General features: G+C 48.3%; 1 protein-coding gene across 3 annotated transcripts in view; it reads right to left on the reverse strand.

The window, feature by feature from the left end:
- The window catches only part of HOMER2 (homer scaffold protein 2), a 71026-nt gene that overhangs the window by 8150 nt on the left and 45604 nt on the right, over positions 1–17272 (reverse strand). For all 3 annotated transcript variants that reach the window (XM_045196437.3, XM_053912550.2, XM_071219470.1), the window contains exons 3-4: positions 9618–9749; positions 1305–1397 (exon numbers count right to left, since the gene is read on the reverse strand). In XM_045196437.3, the coding sequence (XP_045052372.2) occupies positions 1305–1397; positions 9618–9719 (195 nt within the window). In that variant the 5' untranslated portion in view covers positions 9720–9749. The remainder of the gene's footprint in view (positions 1–1304; positions 1398–9617; positions 9750–17272) is intronic.

Genomic DNA, 17272 nt, shown 5'->3' on the forward strand with positions numbered 1-17272 from the left:
CATGGAACACCTGAGCCACCCAATCTCCTGTCCTAAGAGTCAGTAACCGTGGCTGGCAGACCCAGGGCTCCCCCGGCATTCTCTCCCCTCTTCTCTGCAGCACTGACATGCTGAGTGGGCTCCTACCTGGGGTTCAGTGATGGTGGGACTTCTTTTCTGCCTTTTTTGCCGGCTTCCTGCCCATAACTGGGTTCACTTCCCAAGGCTCTAGCTCTAGCCCCTCTCTCCCTACTGCTTCTTGGTAAATCTGAGGCTTCAGCTATTTATTCTGCGAGACCAACCATCGTAACTGATCGTAACTGCTCACAGAGCCCAGGCTTCTCGTTCTCTTTCTAACAGCTGTCTCCCACATCCACCCCTTCCTCTTTAGTCCTGTGGCTGCCCTGGCCGGACACTCTCCACCCCACAGCCTCCTCACTGGTCCTCTGCTGCACACCTGCATGTAACCCTCATGTCAATTCCAGATCAACAGTCATAAAACACCTCCAATGTCTACCAACCGCTAAGTAATAAATAATCAAATCAAAAACTAATGAATAATAAACTATCTACCACTGAAGAATTCCAGGGCTTTCACAGAAGTATCTCCAAGTGCACCTCTGTCCCTCCCTCAACACACCCCATTCCCAGCCCCACAGTCTTCTGACCATTCTGCTATCACACATGCTTCATCCCAAACCTAAATCGTTGCTCCTGCTGTCTGCCTCTCCCTGTCTCTGCTTATAACCTTGGCACTAGGTCAAGCCTTCTGCCCACCACTACATACACCAGTTGAGACATCAGGAATGCGGGGGTTTTTATTTTAGGTTAAAATAGGTCCATCTTAGTCAATCATCACTCTTGGGAAAGCCACATCTCCTTCGGCTAAACTAGAGCTGTTGGAATCCCATCTGCCACCTGACTTCTGTTAAAATAGGGAGACAGGGACGAGGACTCACTGGCCCAGCACAGGTACCTGCCCCTGTCAATGAGCACCCTTCATGCAGACTCCACCGCCCACCAGGGGAGGGAAACGTGCTGCCCTGTCACTGGGATGGAAAGGGGCCAGAGAGTGCCTCCTAGGGGCCAGGGACATGCATTACCCTAATCTCAACAACCATTTCCATTCAAAAATACATCAACACAGCCCAAAAAAGGCAGAAGTCTCGTAAACACGTCCTGTGCACCTCAGTGTGAGCAGGCTAACAGTGACAAAGCCTTCAGAATGCCCTGCTGCTAAATTCCCTCTTCCCTTTCAAAGCAACAGGGAACAGTGTGTCTATCACGAATTGCCTGCGGGTTTATTTGAGGGACAAATCACTCACTTGAGAATGATTACTCGAGGTCTCGATCTTCTCATGTGACTTGTCTCTGGCCAGTTTGGCAGCTTCTTTCACCTCCTGGAATTTCTCTGCAAACTGAACATGAAGGACAGTTATTAGGGTTCTTCTCACCCTTATCTGTGGCTGATAGTCAGAACCCACCTTTATTATTCTGCATTCATTTTAGGCCAATAAATTCTGTATAAACACAGAAGAAGAATTTTACTTGAGATCAAAAAAGAAGTGAATATAAGGAACGCTTCTTCCAGTAAACACTATTGGCCAAGGTCCAATCCAAATCGACTCCTGAGCCACTGCAGCTGGTCTGATGAAGAAGGACTGAAACAATCACCTCTGGCCACCAGTAACTAACACAGATACAAGAAAAGAAATTTAGCTGTACCACAAAAGGAGTCTGAAAAACTGCGTAATTTCTCTACAAAGATCCAAGAACTCTTACAAGTCAATATAATGAAAAACAAAAATATCCAAAACATTGGGAAGAAGGAACTGTTCTAGATTTTAAATGATTAAGATATAAAATACCAAAATGCAAAATAGCAAAATGAGACAGGTAGTCTATGATCGAACCCCGTTTTGAATGGGCCAACTATAAAAACTTCTGGGGAACAACTGGGGAAATGTGACCAGCAACTGGAGTAGACAACATCAAGGAATTACCATTAACGTTATTAAAAGTGCTAACAAGGGGAGGACCACGCGGTTCTGAGAGGAAAAGAGAGGACCATGTGGTTCCGGAGTGAATAGGAGAGGACCATGTGGTTTTGGGGTGCTTCTTTTTGCCACGCGGCTTAGGCAGCAGGAGAGACTTTGCATCCATAGAAAAGGGGAGGAAGGACTCTTGCTGGTGGGCCATGAGAAGGTGCCACATGGCTTTGGATTAACTGGAGATTGCAGCAGCCTCAAAGCTGATGGTGCCGGGAGCCTGAATCATGGACTTCTACTTCTTTTCCTGAGACATGGTACCCCCAACTGGGCACAGGGAGAGGGAAGGACTGTGCATCTGTGGGTATTCTAAAGGACTTTAGTATCTTATTGAAGACATTAAGCCATTAATCTAAGTCTGTGTAACTTTTAAATAAATAATTCCTTTCCTTTTCAAAAAAAAAAGTGCTAACAATGTTATGGTTATGCTGAAAAACATCATGCTTTTAGAAATAAATTCTGAAGTACTTAGGCGTGAAATGCTTTGATGTCTGTAACTTAAAGTACTTCAACAGCAATACAACAGATAAAGAAATGTAGCGAATATTAACAATTAGGTGATATGGACATGGGTGTTTATTATACTGTGCTCTCTAATTTTAAAAAAATGTTTAAATATTTTCATAATAAAAAAGTTCTTAAAAATCTCAGGACAATCACACCAATCACAGGCTCACAGTCACTGAGAAGGCAACCAGTTTTAATTAGCACGTACATTGTTCAAACAGAGTACGTTCTGTGATAGACGGTGCTGGCATTACCAAGCGGGAGAGCTGCGTGTGGTTGCTGAGAGACGAAGAAGCTAGCAAGCTGTAAGGCTGCCGACGACCCTGGGGCTTTTGCTAAGAACGTACTCATTTCTGGGCACAGGCTTCCCTCTGAGCATGCTCACGGGCCAACAACAGTGGTCTGCTTCGCAAGCCCATGACGAACGCTGGTGGACCACGCACCCTGGTCAGAGGCCAGGAGGTGAGCATCAGGCAAACAAGTCAGTAAACACAGCCCTGCCAGACAAGTGGCCTGTGGGCAGAGCTTGGGGCCTCCAATCTCTCTGTCCCCCACCCCCTTACCCTGAAGAGCCCCAAATGGTGCAGACAGCAGCTCAGCTCTCAGAGACTCAGGGCACCCATCCTCAGTTGCAGTGGACTCTTCTTCCCTTGTCCCCCACACCCAGCAGTGGGCCCTGCAAGCACCCACGGTTCTTGCTGTGGATGAATATACTCGCCACGCTCTTCCTGCAGATCTTCAGCACAACCACATCTGCATGGTAAGGAGTTTAATGGCTTAACACACGTTTATTCTTTTGCCTCTCACCGCTAGTCTGTAGAACAGGAATTCTCATGTACAGTTTTAAAATAAGAAAATGGACCTTAGAGAGGTTAAGACTTGTCCATGGTCAAAGAAGTGGGAAACCTGACCTTGGGCCCAGGTCTGACTTCTGCATCATTCTACACATTGAGGGACCTTGTGGTGCCAACAAGAATGCCAAGAGTCTTGCCCACAGCAGTTGCTAAATGTTTATTAATTGGCTTTTCCATTTGCAAAAAGAAGCCCCATTACCTTACAGTGAAAAATATAATTGTATTCACTTCCTCTTCAAAAAGAAATTTACTTATACAAGCTTTAACTCCAAAACGGCCACAGGAACCTTTAAGGCACAGACAAGGTCCGAGGAACAGAATACCAGATACGGAGCAAGGGGCCCAGATGAGGAGTTCTGACTTTACAGCTCTCCTCAGCTACAGCATTTAACTGTTCTCCTTCTCAGTTACAAAAGCAAGACAACAAAGCACTCTCACACATACATCAAAACACATATCCTACAGGACTTCAAGGTCATAGTGCTATTATAAATAATGACAGCCTACAACATCTCAAAAAAGTGGGAAAAGGACAGGGATTCCTGGCTCTGCAGGATGAGACAGAACAAGCAGTCAGAATGGAGAGAGCCTTGCTGCACACACAGCGATCCTTCGGCACTGTCACGACTATCCCCATACACGCGGGCACAGCGGGCTTCACCCTGGGATTGAGCACAGGCAGAGTGATGCCAGCACTGGGCGCTCCAGTGTCCCGTGGTTTACCTGCTTAACTGCTACCTGAGCTAAGATGTCCAAGCTGACTTCAGCTGGTCTTTCAAATGTAGGCAGATGAACCAGTCTGAACTTGGTTCCTTCGTCTGCGAAATGTGAGTGATAGCACTGCCCCCCTGGACCACTGGACGATGAGAGAGGGGGCTTTGCCAGGGATGTGGCCAGGGTTCAACAAAGGGAAGCGAGACTGCGCTGGCCTTGATCCGATCTCTTCCTACAAGTGCAATGACGGCCCGGGCCTTAGAACCATGAACGGTGGTAAAAGAGCTCCACAAGAGGGCAAGTTCATTCATCCGGGAATGTCTACTAGTTTCTTTATGTGCTGGGGATGCTGAAAGATTTAGTTCCTGTCCTCAAAGGGACTTCAAGCCTGTAGAAGATTCTGCTTTGCATTCAAGTGGGTGATAATTTTTAAAAAGTCATAAAATAAGCTTAAAATGTCATGAAGCGGGATAAACCCAATCAGACAAATTTTAAAAAAAATAATCACTTAAAAAGATGTTGTATTAGCAGATGTATGATGGAAACAGGCCATACCATTTATATAAAATTTAGTGTATGACAAAGGAAGAATAATAAGTTAATGGGTAAAATTATTCAACATATAATTGAAATAACTTTAGTAAACTGGGGCAAAATGAATTTAAGTCCTTACCAATGGGTTAAAGGGATGAGTGTTTTTTACAAAGATCAAACCTTAAAAAATCTGCATGAAAACAGAATTGAACATTTATCACAATTCTGCTTAAGGAATGAAAGGGTAATTTTCTAAACGTGGAAAAAAGTTTAAAAAACTCAACAAAGGTGACAGATTTGACGCCATGATAATTGAAAGCTGTTGACTGTGCAAGGAGAGAGACTAACTCAGAAGGGAAACAGCCGGGGAGACAGTGCAGCGAGGGTAGGCAACAGCAGAGGGGCCGCTATCCCCAGCGCAGAATGAGTTGGTGCATGTTTCTGTTTTCAGTATAAGAGAAGCCTTATTTCGAAAGTCACAGAGGTAGTAGCAGTGAGCTAGCTGGGCTGCGTAGACTTAGGAAACAAGTCACAGAAGCAAAAGAAAGGCCCCTGGAGCATAGGAGAGGGAAAGGCAAAGGTAAGGCGCTTGGGGGGAAGAAGAGGGCAACGGGAAAGGCGACCACACGCTCCCAAGAGAGAGGGAGAGCACTGAGTGTGTGAACCTTGAAAAGGAAAATAGGAAAACCCCAATAGAGAAATGGCAAAACTCATGACTAAAAAAATACAAAGTAAGCAACTTACAGAAAAGAGTGCTCAGCTTTGCTGAAAATGCAAATCAAAACAACGAGGCCCCGTCTATGTCTGCTCAACTAGCAAACGCTGAGCACAGTGGTGACAACGGGCACTGGCAAGACACTGCCGCCAGCACTGCGCAGTCCACAGTCCCTCGAGCAGCACTTTGGAAAACTGTATCATGAGTGAAAAAAATACTCATGTCCACTGACCTAGTGATGTCACTTCTGGGAAACCATTCTGTGAAAATAACTGAGAATATGAAAAAAGGCCTTCAGTATAATGACAACCTGGAGGCAATCCAGACACCCGGAGAGACATTCCCCTCACAGCCCTCAACTGCTTGAAGAGAAGCGCTTGTCACCGAGAGAGGTGCCAGATGGCTGTCCTTTGCCAAAGCATCCCCTCCCTCCAAGTCTTACGGTTTATAATATTCCCCCCTGATTAATAAAAAAGCACCTGTGCTTATAAATTTAGAAGGTACAGTTTAGAAAAAAGTGTTTTAAACCTATAGTCCCATCACCCAGATATAAACAGTAAACCACATAAACTTCTTGTATTTTTTTATCTGGATCTATACATCTGTTAGACATATTTCTTTTAAAAATGAAATTATATTGTATCTTATTTTATAGCTACTTTCAAAATTACCAAGATGGCATTCATACTCCCATGCAACCATGTGACCTTCCATTAGCTCATTCGGACTGCTGCACAGTCTTATCCTGAAGGACACGCTGGACTTTATTTAACTGATTTCCTACTGCTGGACGTTTAGTATCATTTGGGTTTTTGTCTGTTATAAATGATGCTGCAAGGAAAATCCTCATGGCTAAATCTCTGTACTCGGTTACAATTATTCCCTTAAAATAGATGCCTATAAATAAAGCCCATGGATCAGGGGATATTCAAACCACAACAGTTTCTGAAATGCAGGCCAAAATCTCATTTTTTACTTATTAGGATCATTTTCTGCAGTGGCAATGTAATAATTTTAGTCAAAATAAAAATCATCATTACCATCATCGAAAATGAAAGACGATTATTTTATTTACTTGTGGTTTTTTTGGCCTTGGCCAATGAAGACATTATGGCAGACATTTCCTAGCTGCTTAGTCAAAGTCCATTTCTTTTTTTTTCCCCTTAGCTTAACAGAATCTCAAACATCTCTGGAGCAGGAAATTTCCTAGGTGATAAAGAATGAGAACTGGTCTAAGGCAACCATGGCAACCCAATGGCCTGCCCTCTTTTTTTCCTGGGGGAGTGGGAGGATGGCCTAGGGGCTTAAGACTGACCACAGCACCCACGAAGACGTCTGTCTGTTAAGGGAGTTTATAGGGAAGCTGGTGTGTTACCACCCTCCTTCCTCTTGCCCTGAATGCAGGCTCAATGGGCAGAGTCTGAGTCATCGTCTTATCACCAGGAGGGAAAGGCCAATAAAGAAAAACACAAACAAACACCCAGGTCCCCCAAACCAACATCATGGAGCCAGTGTGCAAATGCCGGCAACTGCGTGCTTCCACGTGTCTCTTCTGTCCCTTCTGTGTGTCTCTTCTGTATGAAAAGAGTAACTCTGTCTGCTTAGGCACTGTGAATAGTTTCAGTCACTTGTAGCCAAAGCATGATAACTAAAACATCAAGGATTAATGCCTCCCATTTAAAAAATGGCCCTTAAATTAGGAGGCAGAAAGGTATGAGACAGGGCAATGTTCTTACGATGACACTGATTTAAAGTGAACATGAGGGGCCCTGTCTGGTGTGGGTCGGGGGTTGGGTGTTGTTCCGCAAAGCGAAAGGTCACCAGTTTGATTCCTGGTCAGGGCACATGCCAGGTCCCTGGTTGGGAGGGCTTGGGAGAGGCAACAGGTCGATGTTTCTCTCACACATCAATGTTTTCTTCCCTCTCTCTCTCCTTCCTTCCCCCGTCTCTACAAAAACCCAAAATCTTTAAAGAATAAATAAAAAATAGAGTGAACATGAGGGTACAAATCTGAATTACAGATAAATAACTGGAATGGGTCAAAAGCAAATGCCAGGGTGTCAGGCTCTGAAGGTCCCACCCCGGAGCACAAGCACCCCCTTGCAACTCCCCCCTTAGCGGCAGAAGGGTTTCCTGCTGTCTTTCATGAATGAGATGGAACCAAACGTGGATGGTGACATCTCAAGGTCAGATGCCAGAAACAACCTCACCTTTAACAACTGGCTCGTTCTCACATTGGGTTCTCCTTCCGTAAGCTCCTCCTTTTATCGGAACACTCACGCGCCCCTTGTTCTTCAGTAGGCTGAGCTATCATGTCCTCCCAAGTGGGTGGACAGAGGAGTCTCGGTTTACCTCTGGGAATTCGAGGCTTGCATTATTTTTGGAAAGCCCATCTAAAGAGCAGAGTGTCCCTGTAATGCTTGCTGGCTTGCGGTGCAAAGTGGTCCTTATAATGGAAGCAGTAAATATCAAGGTACTTATTTTCTTTCCGGGGGGTGGAGAGAGGAGTGTGAATAAATGTTCTTAAATGAGAATATCCACACCAGTGTTCCCTTTCTAGTGTAGTTATAGTGTTTGATTACCAAGTCCCCTTTCGGGGCTGTGGGCGGCTACTCTGTGGAGTCGGGAATATCCTGCCACAGCTGTCCCCTCAGCAACCTGCCTTGGGAACCAATGAAGCCCATGTTCCCCTTTGCTGGTTAATTGCCACTTGCCTTCACTGCCAGCTTCACTTCATGGTAATTTATCAGTGTGTGGCTAATCGCTTCCTTCAAAGAGAAGGGAAGGGTTGATTTGAAATATTATGAACAAAGGAGACATCTGGGTGCGTATCTGATAAGTCTTTGTGACAACGGCAGGCCACCATCACCGAGCAGGGACTCCAGCGTCCGTGCCTGGGAGGCAGGTGGAGTAACTCAAGAGGACAGGCACTCATCCTTAATGACAGGACATTTTCTTCTGTTGGGGAGAAATTACAAGTGGACACACTTGGAAGCAGGCACAGCTGAAGGTCTCTCCAGGGCTTGGAGGCACAAAAAACTGAGCTTTAACAACTTGTTCTGATTTCTGTTTGGCGTTCTTGCTTCACTCCACTGTTTGCATTGAAATTTTCCCCTTTCCCCCTCCTACACTGATTCCTTCAAAGACTGAAGGAATTGTTTTAGGCAGCCAGGACTGATTTTCTCAGACCACCCTGGGTGTCTGTGAACTCAGGCCCTGGGCGGGCAGTCCTGGGGTGTGTGACCTGAGGACTTTGTTTCTGACAGGAGCACCCCTCTCGCCCTTCCCCAGCGGTCTGAGGCTTCCACCCAGTCAGGCTGGACATGAGGTATGAGAAGGGGCCACTTGGCAGGGGAGGGATTGTCCCATTCCCACTGTCCTCCAACCAGGCACTAATTTGGGTGGAAGGGAAGGTAGGCAACCCTTACAGCCCACTTTAGACTGACATTCTGGTGTCATTCTTTGAAGAAATCACCATCATACTTATTTCCACTTCAAGTGTATTTTCTCTGATTCTCTTTATTTCAAAAAACAGCATCACTATCTTCCCTGAGACCTGGATTTTAAACTTCCCCTTGGATTTCTTAAGCTACTCTAACATTCTTCCAATAAGTTCCCATGTCACATACATTAGCCAGACTTGCTTTCAATGAATACATTCTTAACAGCTACAGAGCATTCTCCAGCCACCTTAAAAGGAAACCTACTTTCCTAAAACGAGCTTTCAGCTCCTCCCAGGAACCAGGGGAGGCCTCTCAGTCAGATTGTTCCCTTGGCCCCTGTGGCCCCCAAGTCGGTGATCAGTCCTCAGATCTGGGCATCCGCACAGCGGTCCTAGACCCCTCGGAGACGCTGTGAACCCTCTCCCTGGGGAAAAGCGACACACGCACAAAACCCCGTGTGACATGGAAATGGTGTGCGGACTCCAGGGTGAAGCTGCTATTAGATGTCACCTTACTCTCTGTCTCCAGGGCTCCAGATAGAGTCAGCGCCTCACACCGCTGACACAGGCCCAGGGAGCAGGCTGACACGTGGGGCAGGAGCACAGGCAGAGCTGCCTCCTGATGCTGCCACCGCAGGCTGTGAAGCAGCATTTGTCAGATATGCTTTCCTTCCCCAAATGGCATGTCCATTTCAAGGAGCCTGATATTTCCTAAAGGTCACCAGGTTCGACAGCCCAGAAGGGGCGGAACTGCAAGCAGAGAGGAAACCAGCTCACCGGAGCACCACCCAGCCAGCCCCTCAGCAGCACAAGGACCACATTACCTTTGTCAGCTGCTGCTCCGACGAAAACCCCAAACCAAATACCGTGTTGGCTCTGCTGTCGGCCCACTGCCCAAACTTCTGCGATGTTTTAGTGAAAGTCATATTGGGTGTGATTGTGCTGTTTATGATCACCTGCAGGAGAACAGACCAGAGAGCAGAAATGTAAACACCGAGTTGGACACCACAGGGCCGCTTACAGAGTCTGGGGCTGGTGAGGCCAGGGCCTAACGCTTAGAGCAGGCACCACTGCCCTCCCGACTGGGTTCACCCCCTGACTTCTTCCTCTGCTGGCACCTCCCATGACAGGGTCCAGTGTCAGAGACTCGAAAACAGACTGCCAGACTACAGTAAGGCCGTACAAGTGATCATTGGGAGAAAGTCTCCCCGAAGTGGAGTTTCCAAAACTGCTTTTCATTTTCCCAAAGCTGCCATGTAACGCATTGCCCGAAGAACTTCACGTACATTTTTAAGCACCTGGTGCCCCAGTGACCAGCTCAAACAACTTGAAAGTCTCCATAAGCAATTGGGGCTTGCTGCCTCCCAACAGACCAGAAAGGATTCACCCCAAATGGGACAATTTTTGGAGGGCTGACTTGCAGAGAGACTAATCACACAGGCATGAGCTGGGTGTACGGAGCTATGAAGGACTGTGCAGGGACCTCATGCTGGCCACCATCCCTCCTTGGCCTAAAGGGAGCATGTAGTGACCTCACAGGAGGGGAGCCAGCAAAATAAATACCTTGCCTCCCTCGCTTTGATTTCCTGCCATTGGCCAAACCCAATAAGAAGCCAGAGGCCCTGGGAGCCCAGTGAAGTAGACTGTAGGTCAGCCTCTCAGGGACCAGGGCAGAGTGAAGAAGGGCAGAGGATGAACCTGGAGGGGGAAGACGACGACCTCCAGCACGCGGTGCATGCACTTGTTCAACGCACATTTCCTGAGTATTTACTGAATGCCAGGCGTTCTGCCAACCAAAGGCACAAAGAGTCCAGATTCCTGCTCTTCCAGTTGCAGGTAGTCAGGAAGAAGGTAGAGACAGGTAAATAGTCACTGAACAATGTATGTGTTGTCAAGTACCAACAATAAGCTTACTCTGGCAGGAATCCTTGAAAGCCCTAAGACTATTAAGAAACACTCAAGAAAAATGCCCTTGGACTTAAGGGATTCTTGGGGGTTTGCGAACCAGCAGAGCTCAGTGGTCACTTCACCATGTGGTTTCTCACGGTCTGGGCAGGGGGCAGTAGCAACTGAGTAAATTCTCTTAGGAGCAAACTTACTAAGAATTTTATTTTTAAGGCTACATTTATTCTTAATAGTAAGCTCTGAACACTTTTTTTCAATGGATAAAATGAGGAAGAGAAAACGTTTTTGAACGGCAGAGCCTTGCTCTCCTCGGTAGGAACTTCGTCAGTCAATTTGCTCAGGGACAGACCTTGTGGACAGATTCTTACCTTAATTAATAAACACATCAGGGCAAGAAGTTACAGTTGTCACTAGTGAAAGTGTCACTACAATGTATATACGCAAGAGCCTACTGAATTTGCTGATGAGGCATGAGCTCAAGAATAAACCCTACTTCATCTAGTAAAACCATTTTTAGGAGTTAATATTAATTGCAGCAAATACTATTTATTGAGCATGCACTGAGTGCTTTGCTTATGTCAGCTCGGTTAAACCTCACAACAAGGCTAAGAGGTCCATTTCCTCCCCCCACACACCTGAACGGGGCAGTTACCACTGCAGACCCGAGCAGACCAAGGTCTCCTGTTCCCAGAACACAGATTGCTCGCCTTGCAGGAGGAACTCTTTGTCAGAATTTTGCAGTGGGAGTGTCTTTGTTCCCCGCATTCCCTCCTGACAGGCCCTCTCTGAGAGGGAGGGAAGATTGCTTTGATCCTGGTTCAGCACAGCTACCTCTCACTCTGTCACCCACGCTAGGATGTCCAAGCATGCGCCAAACACAGCCTACAGGATCCCACAGGCTAGAGGGCAGCCGAGAAGGTAAAGGAAGCCTGCTCCTTACACCATGCTGCTCTTGCAGCCCTTCATGCAGGTTGCTGCAGGCTTTGCAATGCCCTGTGTGTCTCCTGACTGCTCACCAAAGGCTCTGGGCCTTCTGCAACTTCCTAGATCCAGGGAGCAAGAAGAAGGGGAGGAGGCGGAAGCAAGGGGGAGAAAAGCCATCATCTGCTTCTAGAGGATCCTTTACGTTCCCACGACTCAGTAGGAGCAGCGCGTCTGAACAGTCTCAAGGCTCTGACAGTCAGCCGGTCACTACAAGTAGCGAGACAACTGCTGGTTGCTCTCCCGGGAGACCCAGCGCGCTGACCTTCTCAAAGCACCAGACCAACAGTGGGAGCAATCACGCCATCAAAAATGCCCAACCCCAGAGCCTCCTTCCTTCGTTTCTTACCAATATGGGAACTCCATCCTGTGCTACCCTGGGCCCTGACACCAAGCCTAAGTCTTCCTGAAAAGCTGGACAGAAGAAGCTCCTAAGAATGTGCTCCTTCTGTGTCCCCGGGTCACTTCCGGCCGACTGCTCTTGCACCTGGAATCCACCTAATGATTCTGCTTCTCTTTGAGGCTCTGATTCATTTCTGACTTTCACTCTCCCCAATGTGAATGAAGAGGTGAAAGGAATTGGGCATGTATTAAAAGACCTTTTGTCTGTCCTGGGTCTGCGGTGGTGAGTGCCCCATTCAGGTATGTGTCGGGGAGGGACGTCCTGGGGGCGGAGGTGAGGACATGGGACCCGGGGACTGAGAGAGGCTTAGTTCTGGGAAGGTGAAGGGAACCATCTCTTGTGAGACTGGAGAGAACAAGGACATAAAGTTATAAGCTCAATTTCACTAGTAACGTGGAAACGACGCTACCATTATTACATACTCACCAAATTCAGCGTGTGTCTGAGGATACTGAGGGTGGGGCGAGAATGGGGGGTGATGGGAGCTCACAGAACAGCAAAACCACTGTGAAAAAGAAGGTGGCTTTCTCTGATGGCGTTAAAAATGCACATTCCTTGTTGCCCAGCAATCCCAGCCCTCAGTGTATCCCCAGGAGAAAGCTTTGCGTAGGTAAACGAGGGGGAATGGACAAGAATGTTCACAGTAGCAGTGTTTGCAAAACAGTAAATAAAAAATACAGTCCACCACCGGCTGAATGGACCAACAGAGGTACGTGTAAGCAGTGAAATACTACCCAACAGTGAGAATGAACCTGGGCTGTAGGCATCAACTTGGATGAATCACAAAAATTTAACATGAGGCAAAAAAGTAAAAAGGAAGCCATAAAAGACAACATACAGTGTGGGTCTCCAGTATGATTCTATTTACATAAAAGCCGAAAACACGCAAAGCTAAGTAATATATTACTTAGCACAAGGATCAACCCACTAGTAGCACTCTGGCCAAGTCCATGGGCAGTCTGTGTTTATAAATAAAGTTTTATTGGCACACGGCCACAGCCATTTGTTCACACACTGATTCATGGCTGTCTTCCTGCTGCAAGGGAAAAGCTAAATTGCTGCCACAGACCACATGGCCCATTAAAAAATTACTACCAGCTAAATGGTAATGGAAAAAATACAATAAAAATAAATTTAAAATAATTACTATCAGCCCCTTCAGAGGAAAAGTTTGCTGACCTGTGGTTTAGGGATACATACACAGACGGCAAACTAGAGAGAAAAGTAAGAGAATGCTTATAATACAAGTTCCAAGCGAGTGGCAACCTCATGAGGGGTGGCTGGTAGGAGCATATACTTGGGAAGAGCCCCAGAAAGGGACTCTGAGGCCTAGTAAAGGATGGGTTTCCTCAGCTGGGTGGTGGGCACACAAGTGTTTACTCTTTTTTATCATGCATTAAATGGTACACATAAACAGTGACAGTAAAGTACATAGAACTATAACAAAGTTGTCGGAGAAGCTGGTGGCCGCAGTGAGCAGAGGCTGGGAAAAGAGGAGGTGGTTCCCTGCTTCACACTGGGCCTGGGAAACTGTGCTGGGGGCAGACTGAGTGGCTGAAACTGCGGGTTCCAGCCTCAGGCAGGGAAGAGGAGGGGGGCTCAGCAGTCTATGAGGTCAGAGGAGTGGAGGATGTCACCCAGTGGGAGGGGACAGAAGGACATGGGAAGAGACCTTGCTGTCTCCTATGCACAGCCCTTCCTCTTTCGTGAGTTATCTCTGAAAGCTCCTAGGAAAAGGCTTCCTCCCTGCAGATCTGCGACCACGTTTGCAGAAAATGCACAAAACACCTGCATTGTGTTTGTACTTTGAAGAACTACTTTGAAGAAGCAAAAAGCTAAGCTCCTCCAGTCTCTAGTCCTCCTCTGGACTTGGAGGAAGCTGCTTGTCACAAAATGGGAAAAAGGTCCCCAAAATTCCTTTGCATGACAAATCTAGGGAGATGAAGTTAGAAGAACTTGGATATTTTCTACAAGAGGCTGGGACTGAGTTACGGCAATTAAAAGACATGTTGCCTGTTTCCAAAGCAGGCATTAATAGATGTTTTTTTCCCTTTGTTTTCACCACAGTCCGGGAAAGAAAGAAACCAATGTTCACTGAAAACCTACTGTGTGCTGAGACCCTTCCAAATGCTTGCTCCCTGAACAGAAGGTGCCTGTATTTATCCAAAAGAGGAAGCTGTAGCAATGGCGGAAGAGGGGACCCTGGCTGTGTTCTTGAATGCAATTTCATATTTCCAGAAGAAGATACCAAGCAAGTCAGATTTCAGAGGCTTACAGCCTCAGAACAGTCACAATTAGGCAGCACTGGGTACCCAGCAGATGCTGCTAAATACTTGTAGATGGATGACCGGTCAGGTCTCTTTCAATATAGGTGCCTGTGATCCTGTAAGTAACTGAGAACCAAGGGCAGCAGAGTCACCCAGAGCACCCGGGAGAAACACCTGCCCCGGGCAAGTCTTGTCCACGGGCGCAGGCAGGTTCTCCCAAGTATGGCAACCACTGGCTCATCAGTGAGCGTGCCGACAGCACAGTGAGACCCAGCACTGCGACGGCTCAATTAACAACTGCTCTGCAAACGGAGTCCTTTAATGTGGACCTGGTGGTTCTGCCCAAAACTCGCCATAGATCACATGGCTGTTGGTGCTGCAACGGCAACGGCTCACATCAGTGCTCCGGGAAGCTGGGTTTGTGCAATGCCCTCGAGCGGCCCCCAGCTGTCCATGTACAGGGCCGACCCCGGGTGACATTCTGAGGCTCTGATCCTGATTCTGGTGTGGGCTAGGGATCCAAAGACAAGCCAGACCTGGTCCCCAGTCCTCAGAGAGTGCCGCCATTAGGCGACCTCATGCACAGAAATGGATCCACATAACCCCCTACAGTCAGGCAGTGCTGGGCAAAGCATCACAACATTCCTGCCTACGCACGCCTGTAGCAGCAGCTGGGACTGACACGTGAAGAATTTGCTCTGAGAAGGAAGAACATCTTAGTGTTTCAGGGAGAGTGAACCGCAGGCCTGAGCACAGCCTCGTCCCATGATGAGCAGCACCAAGTGCTCTCAGGGGAAGGACAGACCTTCCACGCATCCAAGCAAACATGACAAAGGGCTGGACCGAGCAGAGGAGCCAACTGTCCCCTGTGTGGAGTAACAGCTGCTGACGCTGCTGGCTGCACCTCCTCTCTTCCTGGGGCCTGTGCCCTGCAGGCCGCTTGAGGCCTGCTCCACAGCTGAGTATGCTGTGGCCTCTGCTCACAATGACCTCCAAGTCCCTTCCACACCAGCAACCTATTACTGAAGCACGCCCTCCTTCACCTGGCAGGGTGGAGCAGGCTTCCCTTCCAGCCTCCTGCCTTGGGAGGGGCAGCTGGCCCAGACACACCAAACAGAGGCTCCAGGTCATGGACTTGATATGGTCAGGCCAACAGAGAGAGGCAGGACCTGGGCCCTAGACTTGCCCAAGGGCAGAGGTGCAGCCCATGGGTGAGGACATAGTCCCAAAGGCTAAAAGCATCTGACCCTCTGTCATCTCATTTCAGATCAACATGTGGGATCAAAGGCCTAAAACAAAGTGGGCTGTCGCCATGTGGCAGTGGGGTGGGGTGGTGGCCAAGGGCAGCAAAGAGCCCCATCAGTGCATCAGCTCAGGATACTGCACCCTATTCCAGTCCCTAGAAGGGAGGAACGCCATCTGGATTATGTAGGGCAGGGGGGTTTAGGCACTTGGCCATGGGTGCAGAAGCGGAGACCACAGATACCAGGCGGCAATAGCTGCTGCCACCCTGGGAGATCACCGTCCTGGGTTCCTTCTCTGCTTCTCCATACCCTGCCTTCCTTCTGCCCGCCCTGTGGGACAGCTGGAGGCACAGGGTCTGATCTAGACCCAGGCTGCTGGCTTTCCTTGTTTTTACATGTTGCTGAGGTAGAGTTGGGACCTCCATTGGTGCTCTGTGCTCCCCATCTCTGGTCCCAAGTGGCAGTCACGGTAATTAAATGACTGGGGTCTGTCCATCTCTACTTTCCCACACTCCCTCCAGCCTTTTGCAGAATGGGGCCCCATCACGGGTCTTGTGCCCCGGTGGTAAGGCAGAACTCTGGGTGGGCTCCAGGAAGAGCAGGTGGCCAGGTGCCACAGGACGGGTGGCCTGAGACCCTCAGGCTCCATCTGAATTCCAGGGGTGCCCCATGACATGGGTTTACAATTCCCACATTTTAGGTTATTCTGTGACTTGATGGATCCCCCAAAATGAGCCTAAATTAGCCCTACTCTGCAGCGAAGGGTCAGCTCACACTCCTACACCCCTCTAACTTCTCACGGCTGGCTCTTTGGCCCGTCTCCAGCACGCTTTCACAGCCTTCGGAACCTGCAGAGCCACACGATGCAGTGGCTGACACTTTGACAAATGACTAAAAGCCCAGTTAATGGGACTGAAGCACTTTCTCTAAGAAAGTCGTTTTACTTGCATTTAAGCTCCATATATCCTCCGATAACTCAGCTGACAGCAGTGCCTACCCATCTGAAGGACATGGTAATAAAATACATCTGCTATACCACCATGTCTCCCAGAAGACAAAATAAATAAAGGTACCTTCGAGATATTCAATTCTTAAACACAAGTGCTACCTCTACCACGTGCCAGGCACTTTCACACACCCCGAATGCTCACCAGAACCCTGCCACCTCTTACCATCCTGCTTGCTTGGATGAGAACACCACTTCCTATGTCTCTGTGGACACACCGGCCAAACCAGCTGTTCTACCTGACGTGCTGCCTGCGTGACATGGTGTCAGAAAGTTCCCCTGCCATCCAGGAGGACACCTGCTGAGGCCTCAAGGACTTCGGCACAAGCAACCACCTGCCAGGCCCAGTCACTGCCTCCCTTGACCTCAGCTGTGAAATGCGGACTCTGGGCTCCCTTCCTGACCAGGAGGGAGGGCTGTGGTAACTGGAAGGATGAGAAAGAGGATCATGGGGCCAAGCTGCCTTTATCTGTGGTCTCTAGGACGCTGAGAGCACAGAGGCTGAGGAGAGAGTTTTGCCTTAAAACAGGGAGCCTCGTCAACAGATCAGGAGGTGCCAGCAGGCTCCCACACCTTTGCTGGGGGTGGCCATGGAGGGGGAGGTCTCCTAATGGAAGCTTCCTGAGCCTTCTGACCGTGGTTGTGAGGTTGGAGAGGGACGAGCCTACAGGCA

Source organism: Desmodus rotundus, chromosome 10 (genome assembly GCF_022682495.2).
Source record: "Desmodus rotundus isolate HL8 chromosome 10, HLdesRot8A.1, whole genome shotgun sequence".
NCBI lineage: Eukaryota > Metazoa > Chordata > Mammalia > Chiroptera > Phyllostomidae > Desmodus > Desmodus rotundus.